The sequence below is a fragment of the Gastrolobium bilobum genome, unplaced genomic scaffold (assembly GCF_033153095.1).
Source record: "Gastrolobium bilobum isolate Gb01-03AN ecotype WA unplaced genomic scaffold, APGP_CSIRO_Gbil_v1 utg13926, whole genome shotgun sequence".
NCBI lineage: Eukaryota > Viridiplantae > Streptophyta > Magnoliopsida > Fabales > Fabaceae > Gastrolobium > Gastrolobium bilobum.
This window is the reverse complement of record NW_026895376.1, coordinates 13,236-31,764: the sequence shown is the minus strand read 5'-3', so window position 1 is coordinate 31,764 and position 18,529 is coordinate 13,236. Positions and strand designations below refer to the sequence as shown.

Genomic DNA, 18,529 nt, shown 5'->3' with positions numbered 1-18,529 from the left:
GTTGCTTCTAGTGATTCCAATGCAGTGCATCATTTAACTTAAGTTCTAGATAGTAAATTTAAATTGAAAAATATTGGTGATCTAACATATTTTCTAGACCTTGAGCCTTGAGGTTAATCGTTCTTCAAAGGGCATTTATCTATGCCAACGCAAATATGCTCTACAAATCTTACATGATTATGACCTGGTTGGTTGTAAACCAAAAAATACTCATATGGATGTCAATCTTTGACTTTCCTTGCATGAAAGTGAACCTTTACATGACTTGACACTCTATAACATCAGGGGTGATGACGAGGGCGGAGAGTGATCGCCGATGAAATAAAAAGATAAATATGCATAAAATGCAACTTTAAAAACAACTAACACACATCAGCAATAAAAGATTGAAAATGACTTTGTTTTTAAAAAATACACTTTCACCCCTACCTTGCATTCAATGTGCATATATATATATATATATATATATAGGTAAAAGGATTTCTGCAGCTACTGTACCTACAACAAGCAAGGATCCGCGTCCGGATCCTAAGATACGGCAACGGATTCTGAATTTTTTTTTTTTAAAGCTGTGGGGCCCACTTTTTTGTGTCAACTGTAGATAACACTATCTACGGCTGCTGCAGAAATGTTAAACCCATATATATATATATATATATATATATATATATATATATATATAGCATTGTTAATATATTGAGAATATGAAAATATGCGAAATTTGGAACTTGCATGTATGTTATAATTTAGAAAAGTCTACCTGGGCTAGGTGGTGGGGAAGGTTTTCCGCTGTCTTCACCATTTTAGATTAAGTTCAAGATCATTTGCCAATGACCCTTGGATGTTGTTTTCCATGGTTGTTCTCATCTATATTCAACTATTTTTAATACAATATATAAATTTATTGCTTAATTTTAATTTCATTAGGATATTGAAGGTTCAATATTAGAACGGCCACCACAAAAAATAACACCCCACACAATTGGTAATCTTCATACTTACTCTTGGCAATGATGGCTAAATATATAGCTGTGGAATAATGTAGACTCCTCCCAAACCTAACGCCCTCAGCAGAAGATTGTAGGTCCACGTAAAGCTCTGTTCTCCCTGTATTTTTCAACTGAATATGCATAATTAAAAAAGTATTATTATATTACACTCGTATAGTACCATAAAATTGTATTATATATATATATATATATATATATATATATATATATATATATATATATTATTAGTAACTAATAATTGACAGAAGAGCTGAGAAAATAAAAATCTGTATATTCCATATCTACTGAATGACCAGTACAATCTGTTAATAAAGGAAAGCTAAGAGAAAAACGTAACAGAATGGTGCACATGCATATTGGCACCATGAGTCCAAAAGATAACAGAAAAACCACGTCAGCACATTATAGAAGTGGTTAAAACAGAAAAGAAAATTTGAAAAAATTACAAAATATAAAATATATGCTAATAGCCCCCCCTCAAGATGGAGAGTGGATATTCAGAACTCCCATCTTAGACACAAGGACTGAAAACTTTGAAGGAAGCAAATGTTTAGTGAAAAGATCTGCAAGTTGTTTTGATGAGGAAACAAGAAAAGTCTTCAAAGTGCCTTTAAAATTGAGCCTCCAATGAAAAATTACCCAACACAAAATTTTCTATCTGAATAAAAATCTAAACTATGAGGTTAAAAAAATCATAGCAGCTATGGAAGCAGCATATAGGCCAGTCTCAAGAACACTCCACCAATGCTTCTAATTCCTTGACTATTTGATCTACAGCATACACGATCATCTTCTTTATCTGTTTCATTAAAAATCATCCACCATAAACAAACATAAAATAAGAAAATGTTGACTAACATCACATTTTCTTCTACAACTTAAGTAGGTTGAAGCTAAGGAAGAGAGGAGGATAAAAATAGATAAGGAAATATGTTATAGAAGAAAATCACCTCTAGCTTATCTTCCCTCGCCTTGTGATTCCTAGGAAGACGACGAAATTCATCCTTTAATCGCAAGCACATATGAATATTCTCAAGAGACACAAAATCTGAAGCAACTTTAGTGCATGACTGCAAGATTTCCATTATTGTAATTAGAGTTAAAGGGGTACAATAAATAAAAATGTGATAAGGAGGCAATCCAATATGTGTCAAAGAGAAGTTTTACCTTGAGATTCCTAACTTGGTGTGGACATCCAGCAGGAATAAATACTGCCTCTCCAAGTTTCTGCTCAAACGTCCAAGGTTCTACACCTGAAAGTTAAGATTTGGGTAAATAACTAATTGTAGGCATTGCCAAGTTGTTTGCAATTCTATGAACTAACTACTAACCAAATTCTTCCTTCAGCTTCTTCTTGTGCTCCAAAGTCAAATAAAAACATTGGTCATGAATTGGATGGACAACCTAACCAGAATAGAAATTAACGAACACCAAAGCATAAGAAGCAAGGATAAGCACAAATATAAGACAAATATAACAATACCTTTTGAACTGGACAACAATAAGTATGTCTAAATTCTTTAGAATGTTTTCGTAGATATGCTTCTAACTTTTCAGTATCCTCCCTCCGAAAGATGTCCCAAAGAGCACCACCTGTTTATGTTGTTTCTTTAGAGATACCAGGCACATCATTTGGAAATATGTTTCCATTGATTTTATGGCACTTCTTCTGGCATTCAGCAACCTGAGCATGACACTCTTTCTCATCTTGGGCCTTGTGTGCTTTCTTTAATTTTGAAATAACATGGTGTTGTTCATCAGTTAATGTAACCTCAGCTGTATGAGTCAAAATATTCACCTGTGGAAATTATTGAACAAGAAATTAGAAATAAAAATTGAAGTAAATGTGCTAGCATTTGATACCTGACACAAGATATAGAGGAAATTTCTAAAGATGGAAATATATTATCTGTTATTAAAAGAGCATAATATTTGCATTTTGCAAAAACAAAAATGCCTTAGATTAATTAGAAGTTTCATCCATTCTCTAAGAACAGAATATAATCATTTGCCATCTTACAATATGGTTACCCATATTAACAAACTATAAATTCCAAGTTTCAACCATATAAAAACAACATTTTAAACTACGAAAAGTAAAGCTATAATTTCTACAACCGAAGGAATGACTCAAATTCAACAAAGAACAAACAAGAACAATAAAAAATTATTTAAGAAGCACCAGCATAACATGAAGAAAACTAGGATTTTGTATTCAATGCACAAATATAATGTAGTTTCTAACAAGGCTTTAAATAATAGAAATTATATGTTACAAGGTATCATACCGCATCAGACATATCACAGTGAAGCTTTGTTACAGAGTCCCCTCTGCCAAGTTCTTCTTTAGTCCCATATGCAATATAGGTTTTAGGACCCATGTCAGGCTTTAGGACATGAGCTGGTAACTTTGCAGCAAGGTTGAGGATTCCAGCTCGAGGATCACTGTACTCTTGAAATGGTAAACAACGGATAAATTCATCACAATGCCGGGGCAAAAGATCTTCAAACTTGTCAGAGGGGGGCCAGTCTTTTAGCTTGAGCATCTCTGGCCAGAGATTCATATATGTTCTTCCTTTCGTATAACCTTTAAAGAAATCACGAATGAGAATTTCTACCTGCAAAGGTTTAGAAGGGTGTTAATCAGAGTTCTAATATTATATGCAGGAAATACAAAGTGAAATTGTTATTCTTAACATTAAGAAGGAAATGAATAAGAAAAAAGACATGATTACTGGAAATGAATAAACTACCCACTGTCCATTACAATATAAAAGAAATATAATATCATATGCTTTTACACCTACCCAATTCAAAGATAGTTATTTTATGACAATGATTTTGTGGGGAAATGTTAGTATAAAAGCACAAAAAGGATGATAGAAGCAAACCTCACAACAAGACAGGCAATCAATGGCCTTCACTTTTGACGCATTTGAGCTGTTCCCTGAAACCAAATTTTCACAAAATGCTCGCCAAGTGACCTTTGGCTCCCAACTCAGACCTGTCCCTTGTTTAAGAACATCCCGAACTATGATTGGTTCACCTTTAATCCAATGTTGTTGGAAGAGAAATAGCCTTTCTTCTGACAAGTCACTTGACACTGGACAGTATATGTTATTATCATTCGTGCCATCTCTAAAAGCAGCTCTTATCATAGAATTGCTGCTTAATACTGCTTCTTTCTGAAGAGTTTTGTGCTCAATTTTGCAAAAATTCTTCAGCATGTTACGAGTTTTGTCTTCCAAATTAGAAATCAGTCCATTTGGAAGTATGCACTTCAACTCCAATACACAGTCACCACAACCCCCCATTTCTTTTGGAGCACATCTAATACTTCCATCATTGTTAGCAGTCCAATCAGTATATATCTCAATAGTATCCTCTGAAGTCCCTAAATCACAATATACTGGTTGAGGATGACCACCATGCATGTACTCAATGCCCTTATTATCATATTCAAACTTCAGTTCAGGCTGGGGTGAAATACTTCCATTTCGTATTTCTTGACAGCAAGTAAGACAGATTTCAAACGAACACTTGGGGCAGCTTCTATAAAGATCAACAATAGACGTGGCACAATGATCACTGCTCCAAGAACAAAAAAATTAAAATAAAAGATCTTGTAAAATATAGAAGGAATCATGCTATAGTATATATTAGGCAAAGGGACAGATACAATACCAATAGATACGTTCATCGTCACTACAAGTACTTTGAGGTATCTTAATCTCAGAACATGATTTTCCTGACATGAGAGATTAGTTAGTGATGTCTCAAAAGTTAAGTAAAAAAAAAAAAAACACAGAGCTAAAGCTTAAAACCTTGTATCTTGGCTTCAATCTCATGCTCATGACTTTGTTCTTCACGAATTTGTTCCACAAACGGAAAAAGTGAATTAATCATGTATTGCAAATATCGAACCTTTTCACAATCTGTGAACTTCCCGTGATGTCTGAATGGAGATAACAAATTAGAGGACAAGGCCAAAGACAAAGAAATAAAAAATATACTTTTGAACAAGAGAAAAATTAAGGGTGTCTACTGGACACTATAGTAAACTAAACCTTAATCATTCCCTTTGAACGTAAGCAGACATTGCAGTTGCAATTTTTCCTGCAAAATGGGCAACTCGCTGCTATATCTTCTATTTTCATATCGGGATACCTATGTGCAAAAATAAGAAAATAGTTATATTTTGTAAAGGTATCTAATAAAATAGATGAACAAATAAATAAACCTTTCGAATGATTATTTAGATGTAAAAAAAAAATACCAATTGTTGATGCACCACATACAGTACATTTTCTGACATTTAGTACATGGTACAAATGTTGCTCTTTCCTTTTTCATGCACTGATGACATATTTTGGAATTTTGTTCAGTATCCTGTTAACACAAATAGTAAAGCACTTATTAAACTGTGTTATAAGGCTTAAATACCAAAAAAATGTCATAAACTAAGACACTTTTCATAAATGTAAGAAATAAGCATTCAGAAACGCAGTCACCTTCATATTGTCCATATTTCTAGTTTTCCTTCTTGACTTTGTCCTTGAAAGAGAAAGAACTTCCTCATCTTCTTCCAAATTGTTAATCTTGATATTGTCTTCCAATTTTCTTTTCTTGTTCAAGCCAGAAAGACTCTTCTTTGGCTCATGTACTTTCCTGGATGGAAGTTTAGTATTCTTTGAACTTGCCAAAATGTCTTCTCTGCCTTCTTGAACCTTTCTCTTCTTTGAACTTGCCAAAATGCCTTCTTGAACCTTTCTCTTCTTTGAACCATATCTGCGCTTTCCTCTCGTTGGAATTCCGAAGGAATCTGAGCACCTTAAGAACAACTTATCCTCAGTCTGAGGATTTGACTTTCCTTGCGGTGAAAATACAAGGTCCATTCCTACTGCAGAAAAAATAGGGAATTAATATGAGATAATGATTCAGACATTCAATGATTCAAACACCAACATGACAATCTTACATAGTAACTTAAATCCAAACAACATGTGTTGTGTATGTGTGTATAGAATATGAATTCATTAACTATGCATACATACTACCAGCATAAGTTCATTACCACATTCATAAGCATGACATAGGAAACTGAGCATCAAAGTAATCTAGCCATACATAAAGCAAATAACCCAAATTCTGAAAAACCAATATATAATTCAGTGTTGATATAATGTATTACTAAATCAATAAGACGATGTTGATATATATATATATATATATATATATATATATATAATTTCTTCATTGGTTATCTCAAGTTATTTTCAACCTTTTAAATCAAGCCAGAATAGAAAAACCAGGTGAGTTGACTCGAGTCAAATCAAGCCAGAATGGAAGGTAATCTTAATAAATTAAAACCAAATCTCTAATTTGATTTATGATTGTGTTTTAAAAATTGGGAAGATTCTGATATGATAATATTTCCTGATTTGTAATTTTTGTCATTATTATTCGATAAGCGGTTATAAAAATTATATATCTCTTGGTAATTAATCATTATGATAATGAAAGCAATAAAAAGGAAAAAAAAAATTAAAACATTATTATTTTAATAAAAAATTAATAAAAAAAATTTAATTCAAATATATACAATAACCATTTTTCCAAATCATCATTTAATTAAAAATATGAAATTATAAAGATAGTTTATTATTATTATTTTATTTTATACAAAAAAGTTCAATTCAAAAATAAAAAATAATGAGAAAAGTCAAAATTTGTAAAATAAAAAATATGAAGAACAGATTGAAAAATGTTGCATAGGTGATTTTTTCTGTTCAATTCTTGTCTAACACAAAACTACAAGCCTGTCAATATGCTAATTAACTATAAAACTAGATCTTTTTACTATAAGAGGCAAAAAAAAAAAAAAGTTATGTTAGCTTAACATTGTTGCTTATAATACTATGATAACAGGTTATGGGAAAGCGTCGAACATGGAGATGATGAGGATGGTGCTGTTGGGATCATCATCCTTGATGATATGATGGAGCTGATATCTACTTTTCACCCACCAAAAAAACACTAATCAGACCACGCTGCAAACTTCAAACGATGAAAACAATAATTTGGAACCCTATTGTTAATAAATTAGGATTGCTATCAAAACCTTAGTTTTCGAAAATCAATAACAATATTTCAACCGCTAACATGAGACTAGTCAAATAGCATTTCATAATTATAACCGATATAGATAAAGAAAGAAAAAATAACCTTAATTTGGACAAAGCAAGAACGAGGGCGGCGCTGGAATAGAAAGATGATACGCAAAGGGGAGTCTCACTCGGTGATGGTGGCGATGGTGACAGTAGATGCGCTGACTCACTGAGTCTCACCAACGAAACGATTAAACATTAAAAATTTAGAAGCGCTGACCAAACTTAGAAGTGCTGATTATATAATAAGACCTCGAGGGTGAAGAAAAACTAAAACCAAAATCTCAATTTAAGAATTCCAAATTACATAAATAATATTCTGATAATATAATGGTATTTGATAACAATTTTAAAAAGTAACAAAATCAATATTTGTTTATCCTAATTATTTTAAAAAATAAACCATTAAAAGCTTTCCGAATTTATAAGATCTTGGCGAGAGAAGTCCGAATTCTAATAGGATTATTATAGATTGATTAATGATATGGGGAAAACGGTGATAATATATTTTTATACAATTGTTATGTCTACGAGGATGTTTTTACTTTTGAGTGATTAATATTAGGAATTAATTTGATTTATGAATAAAATCTTTTATTCAAAAAGATTCGAAGAGATAATTGATTCAATTTTGAGATTCTTTTAATTTAAAATCTATATTTTTCGTCACCGTTCTCCACGTTTTTTGCAAGCTCTACCATTATCGATCTAGCGCAGGCGTTTGATTCGATCTCTCGATCGTGATTCTGATGATACCTCCATTTCGGATGTGGCGCGTGATATTCGGCTCCCCACTCGGTAAATCGAAACCTGCGTTTTTAATTTAAGCTTATTTTCTTTGTAAATTTTCATAGGCCATGATTAGGCTTCCGGTTTTTCTAGCTCTGAAATGATTGGATCATTTTGCTGTTGAGGGAAGTCACTTTTGGCTGGTGTTTGAAATAGCTGGTGATCTTCTTGTTTATGGAGTGCAAGCATAGATTACGCAGCGAGTGCGTATTGAACAACCCACACTTTGATTGTTGAACCACCTTGGGATTTCACTTCCCGGAATAACAATATCAATCCAGCGAATGTGTGCTGAGGATTCTTGGCTCGCCTGGTAACAAAAACAAAGCAATATCTTAATTAGTTTTGATTTCTTACACACAGACCCCCCTAAAGAAAGAGATGGTAGAAGGAAAGAAGAAGTAAATACCTGAATGACTTGTATCATCCATGAAAAAATCATGTTATTGCAGCGTATTTGTAGTATAAACTTAGATTAAGTTTATAATTAAAATAAACTATAATTAAATGCTCTCTGTTTTCTTCTTGTCTGCAGGTAACATTGTATCATTTATGGTGTTCTTAGCGCCCTTGTAAGTCCTGCACAAAACAAAATAATATTATATTTTGGTATGAATATCACTATACCTTGAAATGCTAGAAAATTTTAATCTTTCTCTCTTGTCTCTTTGCAGACCAACTTTCTATACAATTTTCAAGAACAAATTATCCGAAGGGTTCCAGTCAATCCCATATGTGGTTGCACTTCTTAGCGCATTGTTATTACTATATTATGGTTTCCTAAAGACACATGCCATTTTGATTATCACCATCAACTCCATTGGATGTGTTATAGAAGTTGCATACCTATTAATGTACATTATATATGCTCCAAAGAAGCAGAAGGTAAAACCAAGATGTCAATTTTTCCTTCTGAACTTTCTCCTCTCTTTCTTCTCCATTTTTCTCAAGATATGATGTGTTTAATAAATATTTTGATGGATTGCAGATTTCCACTTTGGCAATGATTCTCATTGCCGATGTAGGAGGTTTTGGCTTGACCATGATAATCACCACTTTCGTTGTGAAGGGCTCCGCACGTGTTCATGCTGTTGGATGGGTTTGAGCCATTTTTAACATTGCAGTGTTTGCTGCTCCATTAAGCATCATGGTACTTACTTATTCATATAAATCTTGCATAATAAGCAATCTGCATGTTGACCATCTTGATTAATTAGCATCTTCTTATATTATATGAATTAATTAAGGTGTAAATTTCCAACATTAAATGCAGAGGAAGGTCATAAAAACCAAAAGTGTAGAGTTCATGCCATTTCCTTTGTCCTTGTTTCTTACCTCTACACCATCAATGCCATGCCATTATATTATCCCCACGGCATCATGGAGTAGACAAAGATGGATGACCTGTATACATAGAGATTAGGACAAGTAGATGCCATCTAGCTAATGCAAGTTACAACCTCAGACCGCTATATCAAATACCATGTAAAGGAGTTTGAGAGGACATTTGATATAAAGTTTGCAGCTTGTTCGATTGCTTCTAAAATGCACATCGATCAAAGTACAACTATCCTGGATGTGCAGGGAGTGGTACACATGATAAATAGTTTAATTATGTATTTATATATGTCAAGATTTAAGTCATAATTAAAAAAAAAAATAGGCAATTGAACATGGCTCAGCAGATAATAAGACAAAATGTACAATCTTTATTTGGTTCACAGTTCACAGCCTTTAAGGTAGCATACAATAGTCTAGAGATAGTATCTTAGTGACACAAAATGAACCTTGATAAAAATGAAAAATATGAAAAGCTGCTGAAACTTCAATATTTATCAATGCTACAGGGGCTTAAAAACTTCACCAAAAATGCTAGGGAACTCGTTACTCGCCTTCAGAAGATTGACGGTGACAACTATCCAGAGGTATTTATATTTTTCTATTTTGGTTAGAATTATGGGAAAATGTTTTTTATTAAATTGTAGAGTTCTAAATCTGTGTTTAGAAGAAAAAGAAGGGATGGAAGGAACTATTCTGAGAAAGAGAAGAGAGGACTTTATGTTGATCTGAACAGAGAAGGATGTAGAGTTCTGTAACTATAACTGCATAAATAGAGAGGTGGGTGAGTTTGTGAAGAAATAATATAAAACAATATAAAATGAAAAAGAAATAGGACTTCGTTTAAATTGTGGATTGTTGTAAGGTGATAGATGAAAAAGAATGGCAGTATTTAATTGGTGGTTGATGATGTGAGCATCTAGAATTCTCTGATGGCCGATGGGGTTTATATTGTGCTTTGCGTGTCTTGTGTTGTTTTGTGTCATATGTGGGGGTGAGGTCACTAGCTGTATGTAAACGTCGATAACCTTAGCATGCAAATGGAGCTGATGTTTATTTCTTTGGTTTCCTCCTTTTAGTACTGCTAGAAGGATTCCCTAATCCTAATGTCAACTTCTGGATGTTTCTCTTTTCTTTTAATAAATTATTTTATCAAAATATTCAAAAAGGGGAAATAATTGCTTCCTTTGAATGTTAGGTCTCTTGTATAGTTCTGAGAAGCTCGTAAATATCAATGACCACGTATCAACTGTTACCAGAAATATGACTTTGTCTTTGTTGTACTCTTGAAGTTCAACTTCTAATTTCAATTCCTATTATCTCAGTAGATGTTTAACTTTTGTTATAATCTAATTTCAGGCAGGAGCAATGGCCCATGGGAAGATTGAAACGAATTATACAGATGAGATAATAGCAAGTATGTTTATCCATATAAACTCTTTTACCTTCTCTTGTTAGTAATTATATGCATGGTTCGTATTCATGATATTATAAAAGCATAAAGGGATTTCTTTAATAAAATATTTGTAAAATATTATTTTGATATTTTTCTTTAATAGTCTTTATAATTAGATAAAATGTACTGTTAATTAATAAAAAATGAGTTTAGTCTATTTAATGAGATTAATATCAAATTTTATTTAATAATGAAATGTTAAAAAATATATAAAAAATATGTTGGTAATTAGGTCAGGTAATTGATAAATTGGTGTAAAATTCCAAAGTATACTGTATCATCTTGCAATGCTTTAAAGAAACCCACTTGGTAGCCATTTTACAAGGTCCAACTTAAAACATCTAAAACCTTTTTTTATTCTCTTTCCTGTTCATTACTGTAGCTTCGCAATTCAGCTTCGTTATCCTCTTATAATCCTAATATTGAATTGCTTTCTCCCAAAACATACGGGGATCTGCATGTTATCAAATGTAATTTTGAGTAATTTTAAGAACCTCAGACGTGATTGAGTGCTTTTAGTTGATCCTATTAATTGACATCTAAATCTATTGTGGCCAATATTATTCACCAAATTTATTTAAATTTAAGATAAAAAATAAATAGAGAAGGAAAAATATATATAAGCACTCACCGTTCGTTACCTATATCCTTTTGATCTGAATCGGACTGCATAAATGGTGAACCAGGATAGTTCCCCAAAGCTCCTAGATCTGCAAAGAAAAATAATTCATAAACAAAGCATGAAGATGTCAACAAAGGGTAAATATTTACACACACAAATTACAGCAGAACTCAAGAAAATTCAGGTAAGAGGAGAACATCGTTTGGAGATGACATTGTATATATATAAGTAATTGATTACTAATTGATGAATGTTGGCAGGACCTTTGAACATCATTAATATTCTCTCAGTTGGTGTAGCAGCCGCTATTCTGGTTAAGAGGTCCAAAACTTCTGAGTCATCACAGGTGAGTAACCCATCTATATTGTTAGTATTAATAAGACAATTAATTGTACTTACAAATTCAGCAGCAATATGCCACTAAAAAGAACACCTTGCTTTTCCAAACAAGAATATGAAAATATTTGGTATGCTTCTTCGATTCAAATTCTCAATGGTTATCATAGCTGAGTGTAATATATTAAATTACCAGAGTTCATACTGCTTATGTGATATACTTTTTTTGAAATTAAAGATTCAACATAAAGTATGCGAAGATTGTGGAGGTTTTGTATATGTTCAGAATGCAATGATGAAGGATTCCAGCTAGTGGTGTGCATGGAGCGGTTCATAACCGGTTTGACAAAAACCGAACCGAACCAGTTTTAAATGGTTTTATTTTCAAACCGAATCGGTTTTCTTTTTCAAAATCGGTTTTATTTATCCAAACCGGTTTGCAACCGGTTCCAAAACCGGTTTATGGTTCAAAGGTTGAAAAGAACTTAAGATAACCAATGAAGAACTTGAGTGTATATATCAACATCATCTTATTGATTTAGTAATACATTACATCAACACTGAATTATATATTGGTTTTTCAGAATTTGGGTTATTTGCTTTATGTATGGCTAGATTACTTTGATGCTCAGTTTCCTATGTCATGCTTATGAATGTGGTAGTGAACTTATGCTGGTAGTATGTATGCATAGTTAATGAATTCATATTCTATACACACATACACAGTACATGTTGTTTGGATTTAAGTTACTATGTAAGATTGTCATGTTGGTGTTTGAATCTTTGAATGAATGATAAATAGATAACCTATATTATAATATTCGGATGTTAATCCATTGTCTCAGATTAATTCCCTGTTTTTTCTGCAGTAGGAATGGACTTGTATTTCCACCGCAAGGAAAGTCAAATCCTCAGACTTAGGATAAGTTGTTCTTAAGGTGCTCAGATTCCTTCGGAATTCCAACGACACGAAAGCGCAAATATGGTTCAAAGAAGAGAAAGGTTCAAGAAGGCATTTTGGCAAGTTCAAAGAAGAGAAAGGTTCAAGAAGGCAGAGGAGACATTTTGGCAAGTTTAAAGAATACTAAACTTCCTTCCAAGAAAGTACACGAGCCAAAGAAGAGTCTTTCTGGCTTGAACAAGAAAAGAAAATTGGAAGACAATATCAGGATTAACAATTTGGAAGAAGATGAGGAAGTTCTTTTTCTTCCAAGGACAAAGTCAAGAAGGCAAACTAGAAATATGGACAATATGAAGGTGACTGTGTTTCTGAATGCCTATTTCTTACATTTATAAAAAGTGTCTTAGTTTATGACATTTTTTTGGTATTTAAGCCTTATAACACAGTTTAATAAGTGCTTTACTATTTGTGTTAACAGGATACTGAACAAAATTCCAAAATATGTCATCAATGCATGAAAAAAGAAAGAGCAGCATTTGTACCATGTACTAAATGTCAGAAAATGTACTGTCTGTGGTGCATCAACAACTGGTATGTTTTTTACATCTAAATAATCATTCGAAAGGTTTATTTATTTGTTCATCTTTTTTATTAGATACCTTTAGAAAATATAAATATTTTCTTATTTTTGCACATAGGTATCCCGATATCAAAATAGAAGATATTGCAGCGAGTTGCCCCTTTTGCAGGAAAAATTGCAACTGCAATGTCTGCTTACGGTCAAAGGGAATGATTAAGGCTTAGTTTACTATAGTGTCCAGTAGACACCCTTAATTCTTCTCTTGTTCAAAAGTATATTTTTTATTTCTTTGTTTTTGTCCTTGTCCTCTAATTTGTTATCTCCATTCAGACATCTAACGGGAAGTTCATAGATTGTGAAAAGGTTCGGTATTTGCAATACATGACTAATTCACTTCTTCCGTTTGTGGAACAAATTCGTGAAGAACAAAGTCATGAGCATGAGATTGAAGCCAATATACAAGGTTTTAAGCTTTAGCTGTGTGTTTTTTTTTTACTTAACTTTTGAGAGATCACTAACTAATCTCTCATGTCAGGAAAATCATGTTCTGAGTTTTAGATACCTCAAAGTACTTGTAGTGACGATGAACGTATCTATTGGTATTGTATCTGTCCTTTTGCCTAATATATACTATAGCATGATTCCTTCTATATTTTACAAGATCTTTTATTTTATTTTTTTTGTTGTTGGAGCAGTGATCACTGTGCCACGTCTATTGTTGATCTTTATAGAAGCTTCCCCAAGTGTTCATTTGAAATCTGTCTTGCTGTCAAGAAATACGAAATGAAAGTATTTCACCCCGGCCTGAACTGAAGTTTGAATATGTTAATAAGGGCATTGAGTACATGCATGGTGGTCATCCTCAACCAGTATATTGTGATTTAGGGACTTCAGAGGGTACTATTGAGATATATGCCGTTTGGAATGCTAACAGGGATGAAAGTATTAGATGTGCTCCAAAAGAAATGAGGGGTTGTGGTGACTCTGTATTGGAGCTGAAGTCTATACTTCCAAATGGACAGATTTATAATTTGGAAGCCAAAACTCGTAACATGCTGAAGAATTTTTGCAAAATTGAGCACAAAACTCTTTAGAAAGAAGCAGTATTAAGCAACAATTCTATGATAAAAGCTGCTTTTAGAGATGACACAAATGATAATAACATATATTGTCCAGTGTCAAGTGACTTGTCAGAAGAATGGCTATTTCTCTTCCAACAGCATTGGATTAAAGGTGAACCAATCATAGTTCGGAATGTTCTTAAACAAGGGACATGTCTGAGTTGGGAGCCAAAGGTCACTTGGCGAGCATTATGTGAAAATTTGGTTTCATGAAACAGCTCAAATGCGTCAAAAGTGAAGGCCATTGATTGCCTGTCTTGTTGTGAGGTTTGCTTCTATCATCCTTTTTATGCTTTTATACTAACATTTCCCCACAAAATCATTGTCATAAAATGACTATCTTTGAATTGGGTAGGTGTAAAAGCATATGATATTATATTTCTTTTATATTGTAATGGACAGTAGGTAGTTTATTCATTTTCAGTAATCATGTCTTTTTTCTTATTCATTTCCTTCTTAATGTTAAGAATAACAATTTCACTTTGTATTTCTTGAATATAATATTAGAACTCTGATTAACACCCTTCTAAACCTTTGCAGGTAGAAATTCTCATTCGTGGTTTCTTTAAAGGTTATACGAAAGGAAGAACATATATGAATCTCTGGCCAGAGATGCTCAGTCTAAAAGAGTGGCCCCCCCTCTGACAAGTTTGGAGATCTTTTGCCCTGACATTGTGATGAATTTATCCGTTTACCATTTCAAGAGTACAATGATTCTTGAGCTGGAATCCTCAACCTTGCTGCAAAGTTACCAGCTCATGTCCTAAAGCCTGACATGGGTCCTAAAACCTATATTGCATATGGGACTAAAGAAGAACTTGGCAGAGGAGAGGATTCCAGCTCGAGGATCGCTGTACTCTCGAAATGGTAAACAACGGATAAATTCATCACAATGCCGGGGCAAAATATCTTCAGACTTGTTAGAGGGGGCCCAGTCTTTTAGCTTGAGCATCTCTGGCCAGAGATTCATATATGTTCTTCCTTTCGTATAATCTTTAAAGGAATCACGAATGAGAATTTCTACCTGCAAAGGTTTAGAAGGGTGTTTATCAGAGTTCTAATATTATATGCCGGAAATACAAAGTGAAATTGTTATTCTTAACATTAAGAAGGAAATGAATAAGAAAAAAGACATGATTACTGGAAATGAATAAACTACCTACTGTCCGTTGCAATATAAAAGAAATATAATATCATATGCTTTTACACCTACCCAATTCAAAGATAGTTATTTTATGACAATGATTTTGTGGGGAAATGTTAGTATAAAAGCACAAAAAGGATGATAGAAGCAAACCTCACAACATGACAGGCAATCAATGGCCTTCACTTTTGACGCATTTGAGCTGTTCCCTGAAACCAAATTTTCACATAATGCTCGCCAAGTGACCTTTGGCTCCCAACTCAGACCTGTCCCTTGTTTAAGAACATTCCGAACTATGATTGGTTAACCTTTAATCCAATGCTGTTGGAAGAGAAATAGCCCTTCTTCTGACAAGTCACTTGACACTGGACAATATATGTTATTATCATTCGTGCCATCTCTAAAAGCAGCTCTTATCATAGAATTGCTGCTTAATACTGCTTCTTTCTGAAGAGTTTTGTGCTCAATTTTGCAAAAATTCTTCAGCATGTTACGAGTTTTGGCTTCCAAATTAGAAATCCGTCCATTTGGAAGTATAAACTTCAGCTCCAATACAGAGTCACAACAACCCCATATTTCTTTTGGAGCACATCTAATACTTCCATCACTCTTAGCATTCCAATCGACATATATCTCAATAGTACCCTCTGAAGTCCCTAAATCACAATATACTGGTTGAGGATGACCACCATGCATGTACTCAATGCCCTTATTAACATATTCAAACTTCAGTTCAGGCCGGGGTGAAATACTTTCATTTCGTATTTCTTGACAGCAAGTAAGACAGATTTCAAACGAACACTTGGGGCAGCTTCTATAAAGATCAACAATAGACGTGGCACATTGATCACTACTCCAACAACAAAAAAATTAAAATAAAAGATCTTGTAAAATATAGAAGGAATCATGCTATAGTATATATTAGGCAAAGGGACAGATACAATACCAATAGATACGTTCATCGTCACTACAAGTACTTTGAGGTATCTTAATCTCAGAACATGATTTTCCTGACATGAGAGATTAGTTAGTGATGTCTCAAAAGTTAAGTAAAAAAAAAAAAAAAAACACAGCTAAAGCTTAAAACCTTGTATCTTGGCTTCAATCTCATGCTCATGACTTTGTTCTTCACGAATTTGGTCCACAAACGGAAAAAGTGAATTAGTCATTTATTGCAAATACCGAAACTTTTCACAATTTGTGAAGTTCCTGTTAGATGTCTGAAAGGAGATAACAAATTAGAGGACAAGGCCAAAAACAAAGAAATAAAAAATATACTTTTAAAAAATAGAAAAATTAAGGGTGTCTACTGGACACATAGTAAACTAAACCTTAATAATTCCCTTTGACCGTAAGTAGACATTGCAGTTGCAATTTTTCCTGCAAAAGGGGCAACTCGCTGCAATATCTTCTATTTTCATATCGGGATACGTGTGTGCAAAAATAAGAAAATATTTATATTTTCTAAAGGTATCTAATAAAATAGATTAATAAATAAATAAACCTTTCGAATGATAATTTAGATGTAAAAAAATATACCAGTTGTTGATGCACCACAGACATTACATTTTCTGACATTTAGTAAATGGTACAAATGCTGCTCTTTCCTTTTTCATGCATTGATGACATATTTTGGAATTTTGTTGAGTATCTTGTTAACACAAATAGTAAAGCACTTATTAAACTGTGTTATAAGGCTTAAATACCAAAAAATGTCATAAACTAAGACACTTTTCATAAATGTAAGAAATAAGCATTCAGAAACGCAGTCACCTTCATATTGTCCATATTTCTAGTTTGCTTTTTTGACTTTGTCCTTGAAGGAAAAAGAACTTCCTCATCTTCTTCCAAATTGTTAATCCTGATATTGTCTTCCAATTTTCTTTTCTTGTTCAAGCCAAAAAGACTCTTCTTTGGCTCATATACTTTCCTGCATGGAAGTTTAGTATTCTTTGAACTTGCCAAAATGTCTTCTCTTCCTTCTTGAACCTTTCTCTTCTTTGAACTTGCCAAAATGCTTTCCTCTCGTTGGAATTCCGAAGGACTCTGAGCACCTTACGAACAACTTATCCTCAGTCTGAGGATTTGACTTTCCTTGCAGTGAAAATACAAGGTCCAATCCTACTGCAGAAAAAACAAGGAATTAATATGAGAAAATGGATTAACTTCCGAATATTATAATATAGGTTATCTACTTATCAGTCATTCAATGATTCCAACACCAACATGACAATCTTACATAGTAACTTAAATCCAAACAACATGTACTGTGTATGTGTGTATAGAATATGAATTCATTAACTATGCATACATATTACCAGCATAAGTTCACTACCACATTCATAAGCATGACATAGGAAACTGAGCATCAAAGTAATCTAGCCATACATAATGCAAATAACCCAAATTTTGAAAAATCAATATATAATTCAGGGTTGATGTAATGTATTACTAAATCAATAAGATGATGTTGACTCGAGTCAACTCAAAAAACGTGAAAAAGATTTTTTTTTCATAAAGGAAAAAAGAAGGGGAATTTCAATTGTTGTATTCATGTGTAGGCATGAAATTTTTTCAGAAATTGAAACTTTTTTAATATTTCTTCATTCTTGAATGGCAGAGAACAAAAAATAATATAATAACCAAAACGAGGACTTTAGAACATTGTATACAAACACAAAAGAAAAGGAGTGAGAACAAATGAAAATAAATTTGAGCCCACCTGATTATTCAACAATGTTACGATAAGGATTCAGTGATCAGTTTCAACTTTCAAGAAAAGAATGAATGACACAAGACTGAGATTGCAAATAGCAATGTAGAATCTACTTATATGAGAGTTTCTGAAGCTACTATAATGGGTGAGAGAGAGATTTTACGGTACAAAATAGAGATATCAGAAAAAAAAACAAGTGAGTCATCTAAATTTACCTCGGAAAGGGTTCAGTCCAATCAGCAATAAATGCCTTTCCGTTTTGCCTCTTGAAATTTTAATGATATGATGCGTTTTTTGTTTAGATTTTTTTTTATGATAAGAAACAAAAAACCTTCCTTCTGGAGTTCCT

The 18,529-nt window shown here is 33.0% G+C and overlaps 1 protein-coding gene and 2 pseudogenes across 1 annotated transcript; 1 reads left to right on the top strand and 2 right to left on the bottom strand.

The window, feature by feature from the left end:
• Positions 1-1,654: 1,654 nt before the first annotated feature.
• On the bottom strand, positions 1,655-5,905 carry LOC133307943 (lysine-specific demethylase JMJ26-like; annotated as a pseudogene).
• A 1,940-nt stretch (positions 5,906-7,845) lies between these two features.
• LOC133307896 (lysine-specific demethylase JMJ29-like) lies at positions 7,846-15,191 on the top strand (annotated as a pseudogene).
• Positions 15,192-15,751: 560 nt separating this feature from the next.
• LOC133307904 (lysine-specific demethylase JMJ26-like) lies at positions 15,752-17,964 on the bottom strand. Its single transcript, XM_061508468.1, has 3 exons — positions 16,552-17,964; positions 16,411-16,474; positions 15,752-16,314 (listed from the first exon to the last, which is right to left on the bottom strand). The coding sequence occupies exons 1-3, from the start codon at positions 16,631-16,633 to the stop codon at positions 15,768-15,770; spliced, it is 693 nt and encodes a 230-aa protein (XP_061364452.1). The 5' UTR covers positions 16,634-17,964; the 3' UTR covers positions 15,752-15,767.
• Between the last annotated feature and the right edge of the window lie 565 nt (positions 17,965-18,529).

Coding starts and splice junctions, on each gene's coding strand:
- LOC133307904 (XM_061508468.1), bottom strand. CDS start 16,633: ATGACTAATTCACTTTTTCCGTTTGTGGACCAAATTCGTGAAGAACAA. Junction 16,475..16,551: donor GATTGAAGCCAAGATACAAG/GTTTTAAGCTTT, acceptor CTCTCATGTCAG/GAAAATCATGTTCTGAGATT. Junction 16,315..16,410: donor GACGATGAACGTATCTATTG/GTATTGTATCTG, acceptor TTGTTGGAGTAG/TGATCAATGTGCCACGTCTA.